The 19,687-nt window shown below is 31.5% G+C and overlaps 2 protein-coding genes across 2 annotated transcripts; one reads left to right on the top strand and one right to left on the bottom strand.

The window, feature by feature from the left end:
- Nucleotides 1–1,024: 1,024 nt before the first annotated feature.
- Nucleotides 1,025–17,194, bottom strand: T3dh (Type III alcohol dehydrogenase). Its single transcript, XM_040713221.2, has 9 exons — nt 17,136–17,194; nt 16,978–17,062; nt 16,655–16,863; nt 16,398–16,594; nt 16,176–16,344; nt 15,694–15,926; nt 9,480–9,644; nt 3,943–4,145; nt 1,025–1,248 (listed from the first exon to the last, which is right to left on the bottom strand). The coding sequence occupies exons 1-9, from the start codon at nt 17,177–17,179 to the stop codon at nt 1,162–1,164; spliced, it is 1,392 nt and encodes a 463-aa protein (XP_040569155.1). The 5' UTR covers nt 17,180–17,194; the 3' UTR covers nt 1,025–1,161.
- Nucleotides 6,316–7,221, top strand: LOC121118635 (glutathione S-transferase 1). Its single transcript, XM_040713222.2, has 2 exons — nt 6,316–7,043; nt 7,105–7,221. The coding sequence occupies exon 1, from the start codon at nt 6,386–6,388 to the stop codon at nt 7,037–7,039; it is 654 nt and encodes a 217-aa protein (XP_040569156.1). The 5' UTR covers nt 6,316–6,385; the 3' UTR covers nt 7,040–7,043; nt 7,105–7,221.
- Nucleotides 17,195–19,687: the final 2,493 nt, after the last annotated feature.

Consider the following 19,687-nt stretch of genomic DNA (forward strand, 5'->3'; position numbering starts at 1 on the left):
AAAGGATAAATTTCATATTTTCTTGACTTTTGTCCACAAAAATAACATTTATCTTGACACATCAAAAATGTTGTGATTTATCAACATAAAAGTTAGCCACCACGATATTTCTCAAAATAAAGAAGGGATTACATTTGTATTCTTCAACCAAAAATAATCGCAAATTTTATCAACAAACTATTAATCCATTTAATCATCATGAACCTTTGATAAATTGATAGATTATATTTGAAATGAAGTTTCATACATTAAAGGAAGACTTTTATATATAGTTATTCTCAACAGGCAACCAGCAAACCATGTCCGAACCGTGGATTTTTTTATAACAATAGTTAAATAAAAAACTTTGTATACTTAGCCCATATAATACTATAAACCCTTAAGAGAACGCTCAAGCACGCCCGTTACAAATAGGGCAGAAGAACTGAGAAATTACTCACATAGCATAAGTTCACAAGGCCATTTGTCATATTTTTATGTAAATAAATATTTATTAGATTTATATAGCCAAATATATACTATACAAAAAGTAAATTGTTTAATTCTAATATCAAGCCTACAACATGCCTCTTTGTTAAGTATATATATTTGTTCGACTATTAAAATATAATAAATACTTTTGTACCATAAAAGTTTGTCAAATGGTTGGCTTTTAACATTTTTATATTATTTATTGTCCAATAAAATTAAAGGCAATGTGTTTCATTGGTATGGCCTAAGATATGATCCATTTATCTAATTTGGCTAACACCCAAAACTGTTGAGAACTCCTGGTTTCTATGATGTCAAAAATAAAATTTAATTTTTCCTTTTTGAACTAGATTGATTTTGTGTTGACGCTAAAGAACGACAGATTTCCTATCTTCAAAACACATATTTAATTGACAAAAATCTTTCTTAGTATTCTTTATTTTAACATTTCTATTTTCAAGATTATTAAAGAACTGTAAATTATACAACTACTTATCTTATCATTGAGAAATGCTTTTTTTTAATAAAAAAAAAGGAACATTAATGAGAAAAAGATGACGCTTACAAAAATAAATCAATGATAAGATAAAATGATAAATATTTGCTTTGATTTATTACTGTTTATTGAATAAACCTCGTCTTCATGTACATATCATAATACAATTTTCATGAATTCATCCACAAAATAAATCAACCATAGATTGCCATGGAGTTCTTATATATATCATAGATGTCTTCTTCAATTTGTGAACGTGGACTCAGTTTGTTGACCCGATCCTGTTGATTGAAAAAAAATATAGGATTATTAAAAAATAAAATAATTTACAATTTTATATATTTTTTAAATGACTCTTCGTTTGTTCAAATATTAATTATTATTCACTTGCATTGTCCTTACAGAGGGGCTAAAATCTTTTCCCTATTATTAGTCCTCACAAAAAGTCTTCCTCTATAAGGTATCATATTTAGTAACTCAGGGTTGTTCTTATCTAGTGGTATACATTTTATAATTTTCAATCCACAATGACATTGGTACAAATCACGGAAAAGGACAAAAATACATGTTATTTCTGAACAGAGCAAGCTGAGACGGTTGAAAGGAGCATAGAAGATTCTAAACTTTATCATTGCCAACAACAATTCAGGCAAAGCTTTGACCTCACCCTTGATGCCACTATGAATAATCAGAAAAGTTACTACATATAACCAAGCATCTGGACAATTAGCTTCAGTGAGACGTGTCCTCAGAACAAAAATCCAGCCGGAACCATCTGTCTTATGCATTGTGGAGTGTGCCTCCCATTTTTCCAGGGAGGATGAAGCAGCTCAATGCAGATATTAACATCAAGCTTCTTCATAAGAAAGTGCTACATTGGGCCAGAAAAAAGTTAGGGAACAACTTTGTTTTCACTCAAGACGGTGCTCCGTGTCATTACGAAGCTAAGATTAAGGTTTTCCAGAGAGACAACTTTTTGTACTTTTGGGACATCAACATGTGACTGCTCTCCTATCCAGATGTAACCCCCTTGGACTACTACTCATATGTTATCATAACTTAGGATTTACCAAAAAACAGTAAACTTGATCAAAAAATACATAACGTTTCCATTTGATCAAACACCTTACAAAAGTGATGAAATAATTTTAAATTAGGATGTCATAATATGAAATTACTAGCAAATGAAAGTTGAATTGATTGATGGTACTATTCACTTCAGAAATCAAGCTTTTCGTCATGCAACTAGGTATATACACACATATAAACATATATTTTGTGGGTTAAAGGTATTTCCTTATCAAAAATATATGTTGCAATATGAAGGGCCAATGAAGGTAAGTACAAATTATAACAAGGAAACAAAAGATAGTTTTAAAGGAGAGGCTTTATTGTATCAAAATAAGACATATGTAGAAGAAAAAAATGGAAATACAGGAGACTAAATTCGTATCAGAATACATCAGTAATTGATTTTGATATACCGGGTGGTCCATTGAAATCTGAACACTTACTAATTCAATAATTTATGAGGTTTAAGCGATTGAAATTAATTCATATTGTATATTTTAAAGCATAAACAATTAGTTTCAAAACAAAACAAACTTGAGCTCTCTAGCTTAGGTACAAGTTGAGAAAATGAGACTTGAACATGACAGAAAGATTTCCATTCGTGTACTCCAAGCAGTTGAACGTCTGCAGGACAACCGTCTACGCCGTCACCAAGTCCAAAACTTTGGAGATTTTTTGGACAAAGCAACTTTGCAAGATTTCTGACATAGATTACGAAATCTTAAACTTCAATATTCAAATTTTATGACGTAAAAGTAAAAGGGAATTTAATTATGGACACTCTTGTGACCAAGAAATTTTAATTTTTTGTTAGTTTTGCTCCTCACACACAGTTTGAAATGGTATTTGAGTCACATAATTGTTCTATTTTTTTTAAAGACCTTTATTAGATAACTCAGGTAAATGCAATAAATAAGAATTAATGAATATTTTGACATGAATTCTATTAAAATGATTTATAACATTTAAAAATTCCACAATGAATTTTCTTCTTCTACAAAATCTAAAACAAAATGGAGCTCTCTAAATAAATCCTACCAAAACATATAAACTATACTCCCCTACCACAACCTTTGGTCTTTTGGACTATTAGTGCTATAAATGATTTTTAAAAAATGAATAAAGTTGAGTGAAAGTATCAAGAATCAAACTATATTAGTTTTTAGGATTGAATTCGGTACTGAACTGGACGGGACTGCAGTTTTTTCTCTGACACAACATAACCCAGCTACAATTTGTACCTATAAAAAGGCAACATAGTCATGGAAATACTTCATTCTTATGAATTTGTATGAAGTTGATAATAAAAGAAATCGGTATTTAGTACCGTCAGTCCTTCGGGCGGTCAGTACTAGAACTGATAAAAAAAGAAAAAATAAGGTTGATTGGTGTCATCAGAGACGGAACTTTTTTAGTCTTTACAACTGAATGCGTGACTGAACTGTTCCTTGCGGAAACTAAACTGGACTGCAGTCGTCTGTCCTAAATAAGGGCCTACACAGCACTCTATGAAATTATTTGATTCAATGAGATATTTAAGGAGATGCGTCTTTTGTACGGTATATTAATGATTTATATAATATTCACCCTTAAATATTCTTCCATTTGCAAAGCAAAATTACATTTTATGGAAAACTTGTAAAAATTGTGCAATTTTTATTTATTCTTTACGTTTTTAACATATATTTACGTTCAAGAATTTCCAAAGGTCTGAATTGATGTACGAGTTGTCTATAGTAAATTGTGGATCTGAATTGTTACCTCAAATCCTTCAACAATATTATATCAAATATACATGAGTTAAGTTATGAGGTATAAAAAAAGTATAAATATTATATATTGAAAGAATGAATAATTAATTTAATAGTATGCTAACTGTATAAACACAAAGGGAATTTTTTTACCTGCGGTAATGCTCCTTGAACGAGTGAATTGAGATCCTCACTCGTGAATCCAAGCTCTGATAATCCATTTTCTATTCCTGTTTCTTGCATGTATGTACGAATAGTATCAGCTAAAATCTTACCTGCGTCGTCAAGACTCGCGTTTGGTTTTCCATATCCCAAAAGTTGTGCTGCTTCTAAATGCTTTTCTCTATGCACTGCTCCTAAATTAAAAAGTTTCATACTTGAGAAATTAAAATCAAATAATTCATGTACATATGTACGGTTGTATAAAATATTATCTGTCTTTAGAAAAATAAAAGACATTGAAAATTAGCCTTGTATTCTTGATAATTTCAAGCATGTTTAGAAGGAGAGCAGTTTAGCTGTAATAATATTTCTTTAGATTATCTGCAAACAGCCATAAGAGGAAGGAAATAAACCTAAATACGTTTCAGTGCTTAACAAAAAAAAGTACTTATAGATACCGAGTGCTCTATTAAAATCTGAACACTCCTAATTTTAAACTTCAACAATATATAATGTATATTTTTAACAGTAGAATTTCAACAAAATTAATTCTATAAATAGATGGATATCTGAGCGCTTTTAATAATTAATGTAGCCACCTTTAGCGGCAATGATAACTTCCAGGAGGAGGATGGTCTGGCACCCGCTGTAGATACTTCCCAAAAGGAGTATTCGAGGGGGTTGCATCAGGGCTACGGAGGTAGGGGGGGGGGTAAAAGTGTCAAAAAGAGTTCAAACGAACTCAAGACTATTCAAAAGAGTCTTGCAACGAAGGAGATGGATTTCTTTCTTTATTGTTGTCAAAAGTGGCATCTCCACCCAATTTTTTGATAGGTCTTTGGACAGTCTGTTGTAAAACCCCGAGATCTCTTATATGTGACCTCATGGGCTTCAGGGGATTGGCCTTATTTGTTTTCTAAAACTCCTACGATTCCAATTTTAGCCTTATTGATTATTCTCCCTCTCCAACGTTTCAGACTTGTTGAAGGTGTAGACGGAGGTCCTAGAGACGCCTCAATGCCTGGAATGTGCGAATGGAAATTCGTCGATCACGTTCAAGTGTCATTTTGTCAACTTGTAAGTAAGCTAGAGAGCTCAAGTTAGTTTTGTTTTGTAACTAATTGTTTATGTTCTAATATATCGAAATATGAATTAATTTTAATCCCTCTCATTAATTATTGTATTAGTAAGATTTCAATGGAACGCCCAGTATATAAGGATGCAAAGTTTGTTGAGGTAAATGAACATGCCCACAATTTCTATCTGGCTCCTCTTTTAGCTACTTTTTTTGCGCAATAGTAAACATATAGTCAATAACTAATAGAAATAACTGAAGTACCCTATTTGAAATTCCTCTTCCTCAGGGATTAATAAAAGGCAGAACCCATCAAATTGCTCAAAGAAAGTGTCTTTGAAATATAAGAGTTGGAATAATTGAGCATGTCATCATTTTTCTGATTCAGGGAAGACTGAATTCCAATTATTTATCAAGGTATTAGTATAAACTGTTACTTTCGTAGAACTCAACACTAATTCAGGATTTATCGCAATTCTTCTTGTATATATAGATTCAAATAATATGACATTTCAGTATACTAAATAAAAGAAACTTAAGATTGACGAGGTACCCCTGAAAATTTGAAGAATGTTTTGAGGAGATCACCTTAGCCATATAATATTAGAAACCTGTAAGCGGAAGCGGAAGGGCATACGGTACAAATGGGCTAGAATAACGGAGAAATCACTACAATGGTATAACATAAACTCATAAGGGCATTTGTCATATTTTTATGGAATAAACGCACATTTATTAGATTCAAATAGTCGAATGTATACTAAAAAAGAGGCCTGTGATAGGCTGGACACTGAAATTAAATAGTTTTAATAAGAATCTGTAATTTATGAATTTCACAGGTCAACTTTTTTTAATCAACACATGAAATTAATTTTCGCCCATATTTTGAAAGTCATTCCACTTCCTCGGTGCAAACGAATGCCAAACATAAAGAAATAAACCGATCTGGCTAAAAGTTGGTGTGTATTCTTCCAAAAGATGCTACTAACTAAACATAACCTCGATACGCGTCAGAAGTGCGATATCTCGGACTTTGCACGGACTTTTCAAACGATCCTCGTATGAGACAACACACAAATGTTTCCATTTCTCAGTTCATTGTAAACACTTAAGTATAGATAATAGAGTCAATGTATATATGAATACAGTTTGTAAGTTTGTTTCAAATAAATTGATAGATAACACTCTGCTATGCATATAGTGTACATATATTACGTTCTCGCCAGCTATTGGCTATTAAATGAGTGTCATTTAAGTTAGCTTTGGGCCTCATAATATCAATTATCTTTCTAAATAAATTCCTATTAGTTATTATTCTGACATTGAGTAATTAGGACCGTTCTGATTGAGAAAATAAGTATGAGTGCCGTTGAAATTTATGGAATGGATGGCTCTCCTCCATGCAGGATTGCTTTCATGACTGCTGAAGTCGCTGGAATTTCATATGAAGTTATAGAGACTAACTTGATGATTGGTGATCACATGAAACCTGAATTTCTAGCACTCAATCCACAGCATAGTATCCCTGTTCTTAAGCATGGTGACTTCGTTATGAACGAGAGTAGAGCCATTGCTTCATATATTGCAACACAGTTTGATAAATCAAAAAAACTATATCCTCTTGAACCAAAAGTACTTGCCAGGGTCAATCAGAGATTGGATTTTGACAGTTGTGTCTTTTACAAGAGTTTTGTTGATGTGGTGTTCCCTAAGATTTTTGGTAAAGAGGAAGTAAAACCGGAGACAATTAAAAAATTAAAAGAAGTATTGGGTTGGGCTAATGATATGGTCAAAGAAACTGGATATGCAGCTGGTACAGATCATTTAACCATTGCGGATATTGCTTGGATATCAACTTATAGTACTATCAAAGCTGCTGACGTTGTGTGTCTGTCTGAATATAAAGAATTAGATAATTGGTTCGCTCAATGTATAGCTGTAATTCCAAACTACAATAAAGCAAATGGAAAAGGAGCTAAAGCTTTCGGCAATTACTACAAATCTAAGCTCTAAGAAGGTTCATATAATTCATATAAGATTTTTGCTAATTATAATTTTTGATTGATAACTGATTATAGCTCATTTTCGACATGAAACTGTCAAATTACTCGAATAAATTACCTCTGCACAAAAATATTTGTGAATAAGTTAATTTGTTTTACAAAAAATAAGTTAATAAAAATAAAATAATATAATTCAATTTCATATTTAATTGGGGATTTTGGGGAGAATGTCTATGATTAAAAAGAAAAGGGACTGACTAGAAAAAATGGCATAATTTTTTCCAGCTGATACATTTAAATATATGATATAAGTTATATTTATCGAAACCTATATGAAATATGTATTAACATATAATATTTTATCTTTTTAACGAGGAATAACACCAATTATACAGGGAGATTTTTTTTTCTACATCAATTATCTTGTAATAGAGGTAGCTTGTCGAAAACACTTTTTTTTAAATTGTTAGATAGAGTTCCACTGATTAAGTATAAGTAAACGTTATAGTATTACATAAATTCCATATGAACTAGTTTCTTCTTTGAAGTCCTTATACATACATAATGTATATTCCCTTCTCTAGGAACGACAGGGGCACACACCTACGCAAATTGAGTTCAAGCGAATAAATTCTCTTGTGTATTCCATTGCACTACGTCGTTCCACCATAAATACATTAGTTATCTTATCATAAAATAAGGGCAACATGATTATTTCTTGCTGTATTTAATATCCTGAATATTTTTTTAAATTTTAAAACGATTGCAAGGATAATTGAAGAGAGTAGAACCCATGTTGTATAGCTCTAGAATGAATATCCTTATTTAAAAGCAGAAGACGATCCAGGGTGGCCACATAAAATAAACATCTACTAACATAGTAAGGAATCGATCACTGCTCCTTGACTGGTACCTAGTAGATGGTGTTTTAAACAGCTCGAGCTAGCTTTTTAGGAATCATTTTATGAACTCCAAGGAAAGAGGATTCTGCTATAGGATGGCAACCTCGTCAATCTTCGTAAATAAATCTGCGGTGAAGGACGAAGATAGAAATGGTACATTCTGTTGCAAGGCCTTGGAGACCTCACAGCACCTATTTTACGACTTCAGTAGAGTGATACTACTTAAAAAGGTGTATTGAAGAGTCTTTTAATGTTACTTGTGATGACTTATCCTCTACGATCAAAATATTTCAAGATATATTTTATTATCAACAAAGTTCAGCTGGTAATGGTGCCACTCAAATAGGTCTAAGATCCTTCTGGGCATCGACAGACTCGAGGTTCTTCTTGGCGGTGTTCGTCGAAAACAGAGGAGAACTAAGACTATGATATATTGATATTGCTTATAATCACTGTGTAAGATCAACCAGAACTTTTTTAGAGAGATGGATTAATTCGAACTCGCTTGAGAGTAGAATGTAGGCTGGTAACTTCTTTAATGTTTTTATTGTAGCCCAGCATATCCCTCTTTGTTATATTGTAGGATTCTTTAAAGGTGATGGTAAAATATAGTTTTTCTTTTAAACAATGTCATGTATGAAGAATTGTACCATTTTTCCACTTGGCTCTTTTTGTCAGTTTTTCTCCTTTTCCTGGGACCGGTTGTTAGAGATACTCTGAACTTGGTTATTTGTAATATTTAATACATAATATGTACTTGATTTGGCATGCAACAGTGTTTAAAAAACCCTGATATTTATTTAATTAGTACCTGGTCGCCGAAGACAAGAAGAAAAAAGAGGACATGCAGTACATGAAAATTACAATAAATTTGACTAAATTCATCTTGTACACATTGTATTTATAAAAATTAGCATTTGATCCTTTGCCGATTTTGTAAGTTTGCACACTGACAAAGAAAAGATCAGTCTATACTTTTAATGGAAAGTTTATGTTAAGAAAGAAAATAATTGAAGGGAAAAAGCTAATTATAACACCAAGAACAAAATTTCAAGGGTCAAGCGTGGGAGTGGAACATTATGTTTTAACTGTATTTCTTAGCTAAGAGGAAAGGATAACTTCACCGTATCGAATGTACGTACATCCTCCGGGAAACCTTGGACGACAGCCTCCTTATCTCAAAGAGGAGCATTGAAAATGGGTCATGCTATGGAAAGATAATGTCGTGAAACGGCCATAGGAACGACGGAGTGCCTTAAGAAGAAACACATTGAGGTCTAACCAGTAGCGGGACACCACTCCCATAGAAACTCTTTATCAGTTTGCACACTTTCAAGGCATATGATTAAATACCTACTTCATCCATTGTATGTGAAAAATTCTGGAATCCAGGGGACCTTAAATTTATCAAAAAAATCCGTGTTAAAATTCGAGCTATTAAAAAAAACTCTGAGTCCGAAGAGCACATGGCTGCACTTTGGAGTTTTTTTGACTTCTAGTACTACAGCTCAGGTTTAGAAAGCATAATAACCCAAAATTAATTCTTACCTGTAAATTCAAAAACTGATGGAGCCGTAATTACAACAGATAATCCGTGCGGAATAATTGGATGTGGAATGTTGTACCCATTTGGTTGATGAGAGCGTACTAATCCCGAAATTGAATAAGACAATCCATGACACAAATGAACTCCTGCGTTCCCAAAGCCAACTCCTATTTATTATTAATTTAAGATGATCAATTAAACTTTTCAATAGAAAAAAGTCACAAGAGCCAAACATAATGAATATAGAATTGGTTCCCCTGTGTCCAAATATGGTCTTAATTATTTCCAATCACCCTCAAGATCTTCACAAAAGGTTATATAGTTTTGTTCTTTTACGTTAATTTTAAGATTTAAAGTTTTTGCAATTTTATATATCATATTTAGAAATTGAGTTATTTTTGTTTAAAATTGAATATGTGTGGGTTTTTTTCAGAGATTCATAGCTCTAAGAAAAATTAAACCAGAAAGTTTAAAAATATTTGACTGGATACCTGAAAGTCTGAAATTTGAGTTAATAAAAAATTCTTTTTTTAAATCTTATGGGTATATATATCATTGTTAATTTGAGATAAGGCAATAATAATATTTAATGTAAAAAATCTTCTTTTTGAATGAATCCTATAAGTCCATTTATTAGCCAGTCATAAAATCAAAGGAGAATAATCATTAATTTAAGATTTGAAGCTATGATTTTATCAATATAGAGATAACCTCGTTGGCTCAAAGATAATATATAGCAAGAACTTTCGTTTTCGTTCAATTTATTTGTATTAGTGTTGTTTCGGTCCCTATTTAAAACTGAAGACTGGAGTAGTTCCGTCCAGTCTTCAGTCTTGGTCCCGTTCAGTTTAGTATTGTATATCAGTCCTAAAAACTTATAAAGTTCGATACTTCAAGACGTCATTCAACTATATTTTTAATAAGTTCTAGTAATTACAGTCCTAAAGACCGGTCGTCCCAAGGACTGGTAGGACCTGCTCTAAAACTGGACTCGACCAAATAAATAAGGAATGACACAATATTAACTATGATCATTTGCATATTTGACAAATACTCGAAGTAAATACTCAATACCTCTTGTAAAATCTCCATTACAAAAAAAGTAACTTAAACAGTTATAAATCTCTATGTTTAAAACTTAAATCACCAATAACCAAAAAGATAAGTAGACCGTCAACACAAAATGGAGCTAGACGCATTTTCTCAATATTGAGTCTAGCTTACATATTTTACATTCTTTGACAATCGACCGTTTCTATCAACTAGGATGATTCTGGTTAATCCTTGGGAGTTGCTATCGCAAATTGCAATTGAATTTGCAAAAAAATGCGTCACAATGAAATAATTATAAATTATTAGATTTTATTTGAAAGACTATATGTGGGCACAGTTACTTTTAATAGGTCAAAAAAGACTTTAAATATTATTGGGTACTTGATCCAATCCCAGAATTTTAAATACATAGCTTTAAATTGAGTAACTAATTCCTATGAAACATTGGCCTGTGTTTATTTATGATAAATAAAATAATATAATTACATTTTCTTTTTTTTATAATTTCTGATCCAGAAAGTTTTTTTTTAACTCACCTCATAGTTACAGGTATTTTATTCAATCGAGGACAAAATAATTATTATTATCTTAGTAATTGCTTGAAATGTTAAATGGTTGCTTTTTTTTACAATATTATGATTTGTTTGAAACTACTAATTACAAAAATATATATTTTATTATCAACATACATAAATGACATGTTAGTGGGCGTTTTAAATACAAAACTTTGATTATTGTAAATTAGGAGGAGAGATAATCAAGACTTTTGTTAGTATACACTAAAGGTGTTAAAAGGCATTACATTAACAATAATTAATAAAAATGTAACACTATAAACGTTATGATAAATTTAACAAATGACTTTTGCTATTTAAATTCTTTAGAGAATGTTGTAAAATATATTTTGATTTATATAAATTCGAGTAAGATAACGGAGTCAAAGCAGTATTAAGCGGTGAGGCAAGAGAAACTGAAAAAGTTGATTTCTTTAACCAAGCTTGGTATTTCAGAACAATTCAATAGTTGAAAATAGTGGAACAAAAAGAATGCATTGAAATTTAATGAAGGGCTTAGTATGGGCCCGGTAGAATTTATTAGAAATTAAAAAAATATTTCATGCAGTGTGTTTTTATTATAGGTAAAACATTTTTATCATATCATCAAGGCAATATTTTGTACTTGGGGGGGGGGGGCTGATGTCCCCTACTGTAGGGCGGCCAAAAGTGTCAAAAAAGAATTCAAAAGACTCATTCAAAGGAGTTTGCAATGAAAAAGATGGGGTTCCTTCATCCCTCGTGTAAAAAATGGCCTCTCCCCCCTCAAAAGGCTCTTTCAACTCATTTTTGATAGTTCTTTGAACAGCCTGGTGTGAAACACCGAGATCTTTTGCATTGGGTCCTCATGGACTTGATGACTCATTGGTCTGAGCTGTTTTCAGTAACTCCTCTAGGTTCATTTTGGCCTTTTGAGGGGACCCTTCTTCTTCTGCAACGTTTCGGACTTGCTGACAGCGTAGAGGGTGGTCCTGGAGACACCCAACTGCATGAAGTGCCCAAATGTAAATATGTCGATCACATTAAAGTGTCATTGTCTCAACTGTTACGTAAGATAGAGAGCTCAGATTTTTTGTTGTGTAACTAATTGTTAATGCTTTAATATAACGAAATATGAATATATTTTAATCACTAAACCTTCATTAGTTAATGAATTAGTAAGTGTTACGATTTCTATGTACTAACCTGTATATCACCCTTTTTTTCTTTTTGTATACCAAATTGGTATATTCAGAGCACCCCGTGATGTTTTTCCATACGTTTATAAATTATTTTTACTTGATAGATGCTCTTCATTTTAATCAATATTACTTTTCCATGTTACAATTTGCTAGATTTTTTTTGCAAAAAAACAAAAAAATGTTTTACTCAATTCTGTCAAATTGTATTCTAACTTACTGAATACTCAAATTGTAACTTATGGTCACATAATGAAATGTCCTAATTTTCATAAAGGAATAACCTACCTTTTAGATTGAAGGAACAAGAGTTCATGTTATCATAAATACCTCGGAGTGCAGCTTTTTATTATTAATAGAGATTCTGTCTAACCATTTTTTGGCAATATTTATTTTGGACGGCAAATGCACGTTCCTCACTTATCTAGCCTTCAAAATGTAACTAAGGCCACTCCGCTACTAATTATATAGTTTGATTGTCACGCAATATAAAAAAGAAGGCTATTTTGCTGTCCCCGGTTTAAGATTTTTTATTTTATTTTTGATGAACTGCATGTATTATGCTATTACAAATGCTTTTTTAAAATTAAATTGTTCGAAATATTAGATTCAATATCTGCAAATTGATTTTTTTTGAAAATAAGTAAATGATACAAGATGTCGATTTGTTTGTTTTTTTTTATCTTAAAAGGTCATTTAATTAATATGGTCCAAAAATGAAATAAATCAAAAGAGATTTTTTTTGCCCTATGTACATGGTTGACGGAGCCACTTTGTACCTGCCCAATGTTTATTGGTTAATATAATAGGAAATATGTTTTTGTTTATGACCTGTTGAATCAGGGGTACGATATGAAATCAAAACCACTCATTTTGACTTGAATTTACCGTTAAAGTGATTTATCTTCCTGATTTTTTTTTTTTTTTTGGGTAGTTTATACATATTTAGCTATTTATAGGTATTTTTAAACATATCTACACTTAAAAAGATCATTAACAACAACGTTTGTATTGTATTGTTAATATTTCTAGACTTGATACAAACATTTAACAATTCCTTTACTTTTTTTATTTAAAAATCGAAGTTATTTCGTTAACCCAGAGCATTAACTGGACAAACAATTAAAATGTAATATTTAAGTCCCTATATCTTCGTTAATGTTGAAGCTACAATATTAAAATTTTGATATCAGCATTAACATAGTCCATTCACTTGATTATAAGTTTTTTTAATTACAGCGTGTTAATATCAAATCGGCTCATTTTTTCAAAAATCTTTAAATTGTTAAAATGGCCACATTTATCAGCGGATTTCCTTAAAATTGCCTTGATTTATACACATAAATTTTGAAGAGGAGCTTATTTGATGTACCCGCCTTCAGCATCAATCTTTGCCTGTATCGGAGACCGGAAGGAGGAACAAACGTTGAAAACGTAGTTCCTTGGCATGTTAGAGTTACAAAAAATTTAATTTTCTGTGAAAAGCTAGAAATTTTGAAAATTGTTTCCGAAAAAGTTAATTTTGAAATTTTCTTCCAATTTTTTTTTAACAGTTGTAAGTTTTTGAATTGTTTTTTTAAATTATTCATTTTTCTTTGAATAACTATGTTTATATTTTTTGAACAGATGTGGATTTAGATTTTTTTTTTTGAGTTTAATTTTTGAATTTTTTTCTGAAAAAATAAATTTTTTGAACTTTATATTTTTTTTTTATATTTCAAATTTAATTTTGAATTGGTTTTTACCAAAAATTTAATTATAAAATTTTTTGAGAATAGCTATGGATTTTTGAAAAAAAAATGCAAAATCCGACACCCCCTGCTCTGAGCCAAAATGTTTGTTGAATTGTATAAATAACAAATCAAATATCATTACTTGCGACCCTTATTGTTAGAAGTACATCACTTGATGCACTATTAACTAGATTTTGACTGATATGGACTAATTAAAGGGCCGATAACCGACTTATTTTGCCCAAAAAACAGACAAAAACAACAATTGATTGCTTCCAAATCGGCAGCTATATTTAAAATTAACTATTTATGATGTTGTATCGTATATTTGGTACAAATTGTGTGTAAGTTTATTGATTGAGATTAGTTTAGATATGATAATCTCAACTATATTTAACCCTCATATGCTATTCACTTCTTGATCACATCTCTTAAGTAAGTATTTTTTTTCTTAAGTTTAACCCATGTTCAATGTATTTATTAAGTACATAATATTCATTGATTGGCTTAATCTTTTTGTATGAATTTGTTTCCTTAATAGGATTATAATAAATTCAATAAATATTTTAAATTTTAGTGTTCACTCTAAAAATCATCATTCGATTCATAATGTTACAAGACAAGCATTAATAATTAGACTCAATAGGAATATATTCCAGTTTAAAGTTTGGATATTGACTGGTTAAATTATATGGGTGTATAATTTAATAAAAACAATACAACTGCCATTACTTGGTAAAGTATACCAAGTGGACCATTGAAATCCGAATACTTTGATTTTTACACTTAAACAAGATATACGCCGTCAGCAAGTCCGAAACGCTGGAGAAAAAGAAAGACTCTCTCAAAAAGACCAAACTGGATCCGAAGGAGAGAAAACAGCCCAGGTCAATCTATTTAAGAGGGTCCATGCAAGAGATTGCGAGGTTTCACATCAGACTGTCCAGAAAGTAATAAAAAAGTGGGTGGAAAGTGCCTAGTGAGAACAGAGAGGCCACTTTTGAAGGCAATAATGAAAGACACCCATCTCCTACAGTCCTGAAGCCAGCCCCCTTGACTGCACCTTTTGGTCGCATAGGGGAAAGCCTGCAGTGCCCGTCATATAAACACCAAGGCCCTCAAATCCACTTTCAGCCAACACTGAGACCCCACGACAGAGAACTATATCTGCAATGGGTGACATGCCTTTCGCTGCCACCTGGAAGACATCATTGCCGCTAAGGGAGGGGGGATAATTATATATGTACTCTTTCATTCTTAATTTATCACAATTTTGATTCACTCAAAAGAAAAATATTATATAGCTATTTTAAGGATTGATTATAAAAAATTGTCAGTTAGCCACATTTCAAACTGACCGGATTGGCTGTTTTTGACTTAATTCTGAAGAACATAACTGTCCTACACAGTTTTTATTAATATAAAAATTAGTATAAAACCAATAAGATAAATTCAAAATAATTTAACAATATTTTCATAAATTTAAATATATTTTAAGAGAGGTAAGTTAAGGTTAAGTTACTTGAGTTTCAGAAGAAAATTACTGAACATAATAAAACTAGGATTTATGTATCAGTAACAATGGATAAAGTCTTCGCCGATTGCTATATATTTGGATTAAGCCAATAATCATCAAGGTATTGGTCAAGTACAACTATAACTATTCAATATGAAATGTTTTATGTATATTAAAGGTACCTGCAAATGTTGAAGCTAAATGCATATTTGATCTTGCTTCAATGTCAGATGCGTCCCTAATTGATCGCAAGAAGTATTTTTCAATTATTCGAAGAGTTTCTCTTGCCCAAACATCAGATATTGGATTAGATCCCTGATACGCGGGTCTATGCAATGGATTTTGTGGTCTTGGTGATCTCTCATCATAACGAAGAGCAGTAAATGATTCCAATGCATGACAAAGAACATCAAATCTGTAATTAATTAATTAATTATAATTTGTGAAACTGTAAAATGTACTTTTTGGTACTAACTTTATAACAGAGATTCTTAAACTATTTAAATGCATAGCTCTTTATATATATATATGTAGGCATACTTTATAACTTATAAATTAAATATTGTTCAAGAATAGACAAATCCTCGACAAATGATCACTTTTAGTGTGTAACAACAAAGTAGATGCATCCCCCTCCACCGTTTAAAAACTCTACACAACTTACCCACTATAAATAGCAACGCTTTTTGGCATGGTTAAAGTATTCAAAGGGTCAATTAACCCTAAAGTTGGTCTTAGAGCCCGGTTAGCAATACCTGTTTTTGCTTTCAAAGGCTCGTAATCAAAAATGGCAACCCCCGTGGTTTCACTCCCGGTTCCTGACGTTGTCGGAACTACAAAAAAAAGTTAACAAAATTATTCGAAATTTAATTATATTATTTATTACTAGCTATTAACGGTTTGAGAGGAATGGTGACCGGTTGTCCTTTACCAATGGGAGGGTTGACGTAATCTAAAAAGTCAGCATCGGGATCAGAAGAATACAAATTTGCAGCCTTTCCTGTATCAATGACAGATCCTCCTCCGACACATAAAATGGCATCAAATTTCTGTATTTTTGCAAATTCAGCTGCATCCTTAAAACTAAAAAACACTATTTTTATTGTATATTACGTTAGGTTTTCCATCCTGAGGGATATTTACCTCGTGTCCGTTGGTTCTACTCTAACCGAGTCATATACCTTATAGTTGATCCTTGATTTAGTAAGGGAGTCCAATGTTCGTGACATAACTTGATGATTAATTAAATTGGCATCCGTGAATACTCCAACATTTTGTGATTTCATATTTTCAAAATCCATTCCGACTTCGGATGTTACTCCCGGACCATAGCGAACATTCGAGGATGCCATCTATATATATTGTATTAAAAAAATATATTTATAAAAGATTCCTCTTTATTTTATCCATTCCATATTCAAACTTTAATGAGTCGTTAAGTAAGTCAAATTTTTCAAGTATCTTACTTCAAATGCATATTCTGTAGAATTTCCGTTAGATCCACATTTATTCGCATGAACCCTTCCAAGGATGTTACAATGGGCTGGACATCTTAAATAATATGGAATATAAACACAAGTATTGAAAAATATATGTTTTATTAAGGTTTACACAGTCATCTTACGATTTAAAGTCGATGGAACGAAGGATATTCAGTACTCTTGACATATTCTTCTTCTCAGAGGTATGATTATGACAATATTGAAGTAAATGTTTCTTTGGAAGATTAAATTATTTTATTAAAAACTAGTTTTTGACATAGTAACTAAGGTAAAAATGTAATAGAGAGGATAAAGAAGAAATTGTATCCAACTTTTCCTGTGATGTTTTGTAACTAGGAGGACCGCTAAGTATATTCAACGTAGTTGTTTTTTTGTTATTCAATTACAGAACTTATTATTTCCCCAATCAGCCATTTATAAGATACTTGGACTGGCCAGCATGTAAAACTAACTTTAGTTGGAATATAGTATAGCCATTTTATCAATATTATCTACTCAAGATTTATTTTTAATATGTATAATAATAGGTTGGGGAAAAAGTAATTTCTTATTTTTTACATCATTTAAATGCTTAATAAGAAGTGTAACAATCATCCGATTTAAACCAAGTATGCCCCCTTCTCTTCGATAACTTGTTCCCAAAGAGAATCCAACTTTATAATGCCCTTCTATTGAGGCCAAACTTGTACACCCAAGTGCATTGGCCATATATAGGAACAGGTCGTAGTCACCTGTTCCCAGGTCAAAACTATAGGGTGGATGCATAAAAACTTCCCATCCGAGCTCATGGCGCGTCATCAAAAATATTTGCAGTTTGGCGTTGTCTTGATGATGTCTTATTGTTTCCTATTCATAAATGATGTCCTCTTCTGTTCGATCGCCAGCTTCAAACGACCGAGCTGCTCACAGTAGAGGGAAAAATTGAGCAGGGAAAATCAATAGAAACACTGTTGTACAACACGAACCGAAAGAGTATCGGCCGGCCCAGTATACATTGCAAATTTTCTTGGTTGCTTTCGAAGCGTTTTTCCTTTTTAGGTAGTAAAAATGTAAAATATTGGGAATTTATTCCTTTGAAACATCCATACTCGACGTGCAATAATCTTCGACTGAGCCGGCCATGCACAATACTGTCCAAAAAATCGTTTATAGTATATACTCACATATTTACAACCCTTTAGCGTATGATTTGATATGATCAATAATGAACAAGATACCTTACTTAGTTAAAAAGGGGCAGGAAATACGAAATTACTTTCCCTAGGGTCTCCAAGGTTTTTTACTTCAATTTGTAGTGATCCTATAGGGGTGTGCTAGCAAATAGTCAACATTATCATGATTTTTTTCCAATTTCAATGCCAATTTAATGACTTCATGCCTCGTAAAAGAAAGATCGAGGCAATCGAAGGAAGATACTTCTATCTTTATCAACCAATCTCAAGAGATTTTCGAATTAGGATTCCGAATTCCACGAGAACGACGGGAGTAGAATTTATCCGAGGAAGTATACTATTTTTTAAATAGCTTTTTTTTCAAACTTTTCTATAATCTAAGGGTCTATAGAAGAGTGTCATTTTTCATCATTTTTCAGCCTAAAAATGGAAATAAATCGAGTTCAGAACAAGATTCAGAATCAATAAAAACACTTTTATATAAGTTTTATTAATTTTACTTTTTATTTGGGATTGTTTTAAGTGTAAAAGATTACTCTTGACGATAATAGTCCCGAATTACTATAATCCCAGATATTTCAAAATTCAGATAACTGAGAGAAAAACTGAGATTAGTTTTGGATTCTGCGCTCAAAGGTAAATTCCTTTGTGAGCTTGAATTTATCCTTACAAAATGAGTGTTCTCTTGTGTAATATTTCCATAGTTGGCTAAATACCACCTGATTCTGGGCATATTTGCGTGATTGTGAGATACAATAATAAAATTGATATCGTTCCCCTTATCAGTCTTATGTACGTTGATTGGTAGAATAAGAAATGTACTCTGGTTAATCATGTGAACAATTATTCTTGACTATTTCCATAGTTGGAAAGAATTGGCTAACTACCAATTGATTTTGGACCTTTTCTTCCATTTTATTTTGGAGGAAAGATACAATAAAGAGATCGGTACTCCTATCAAAATCAATATACTTATCATTTCATGATAACATTTGCGATTAATTGTTCGTACAAGTTTGCATATTAGCGCAATGTTTTTTTGGTGTAGAACAATAAATTGAATCAAAAATGTGCTGTTGTTGTTTTTTTTTCCAAGGATACAAATTATTCAACATTTTTTTATATAATAATTAAAATAAACTACCACTAGTTTGACAGGAAAATTAACCATATATAATATCATTATTCAAAAACTTATTAAAAAATTAAACATAATATTCATTTCAAGGATGTGAATGCACGAAGATATAAAAATAAATTTAATGTATTAAGATTAAGAAAAATTGTTTGAACAATTCAAAGTAAAGTAGTACAAAATATGAGCTTAAATGGGTGCTAGACTTTTTGTAGTTGGCAGTCTGAACATGTTTCTTTTTTTTTACATTTTCCAAAGCTGTTATCATTATTCTTAAATTTTTGGGAAAGTAATATCTAAGTATAAAGTGCTTGTGATCATGAATAACATTAAAGATTTTTTTGCACATTTATAAGTCGGAATAGTA

The sequence above is a fragment of the Lepeophtheirus salmonis genome, chromosome 5, assembly GCF_016086655.4.
Source record: "Lepeophtheirus salmonis chromosome 5, UVic_Lsal_1.4, whole genome shotgun sequence".
Lineage (NCBI taxonomy): Eukaryota > Metazoa > Arthropoda > Copepoda > Siphonostomatoida > Caligidae > Lepeophtheirus > Lepeophtheirus salmonis.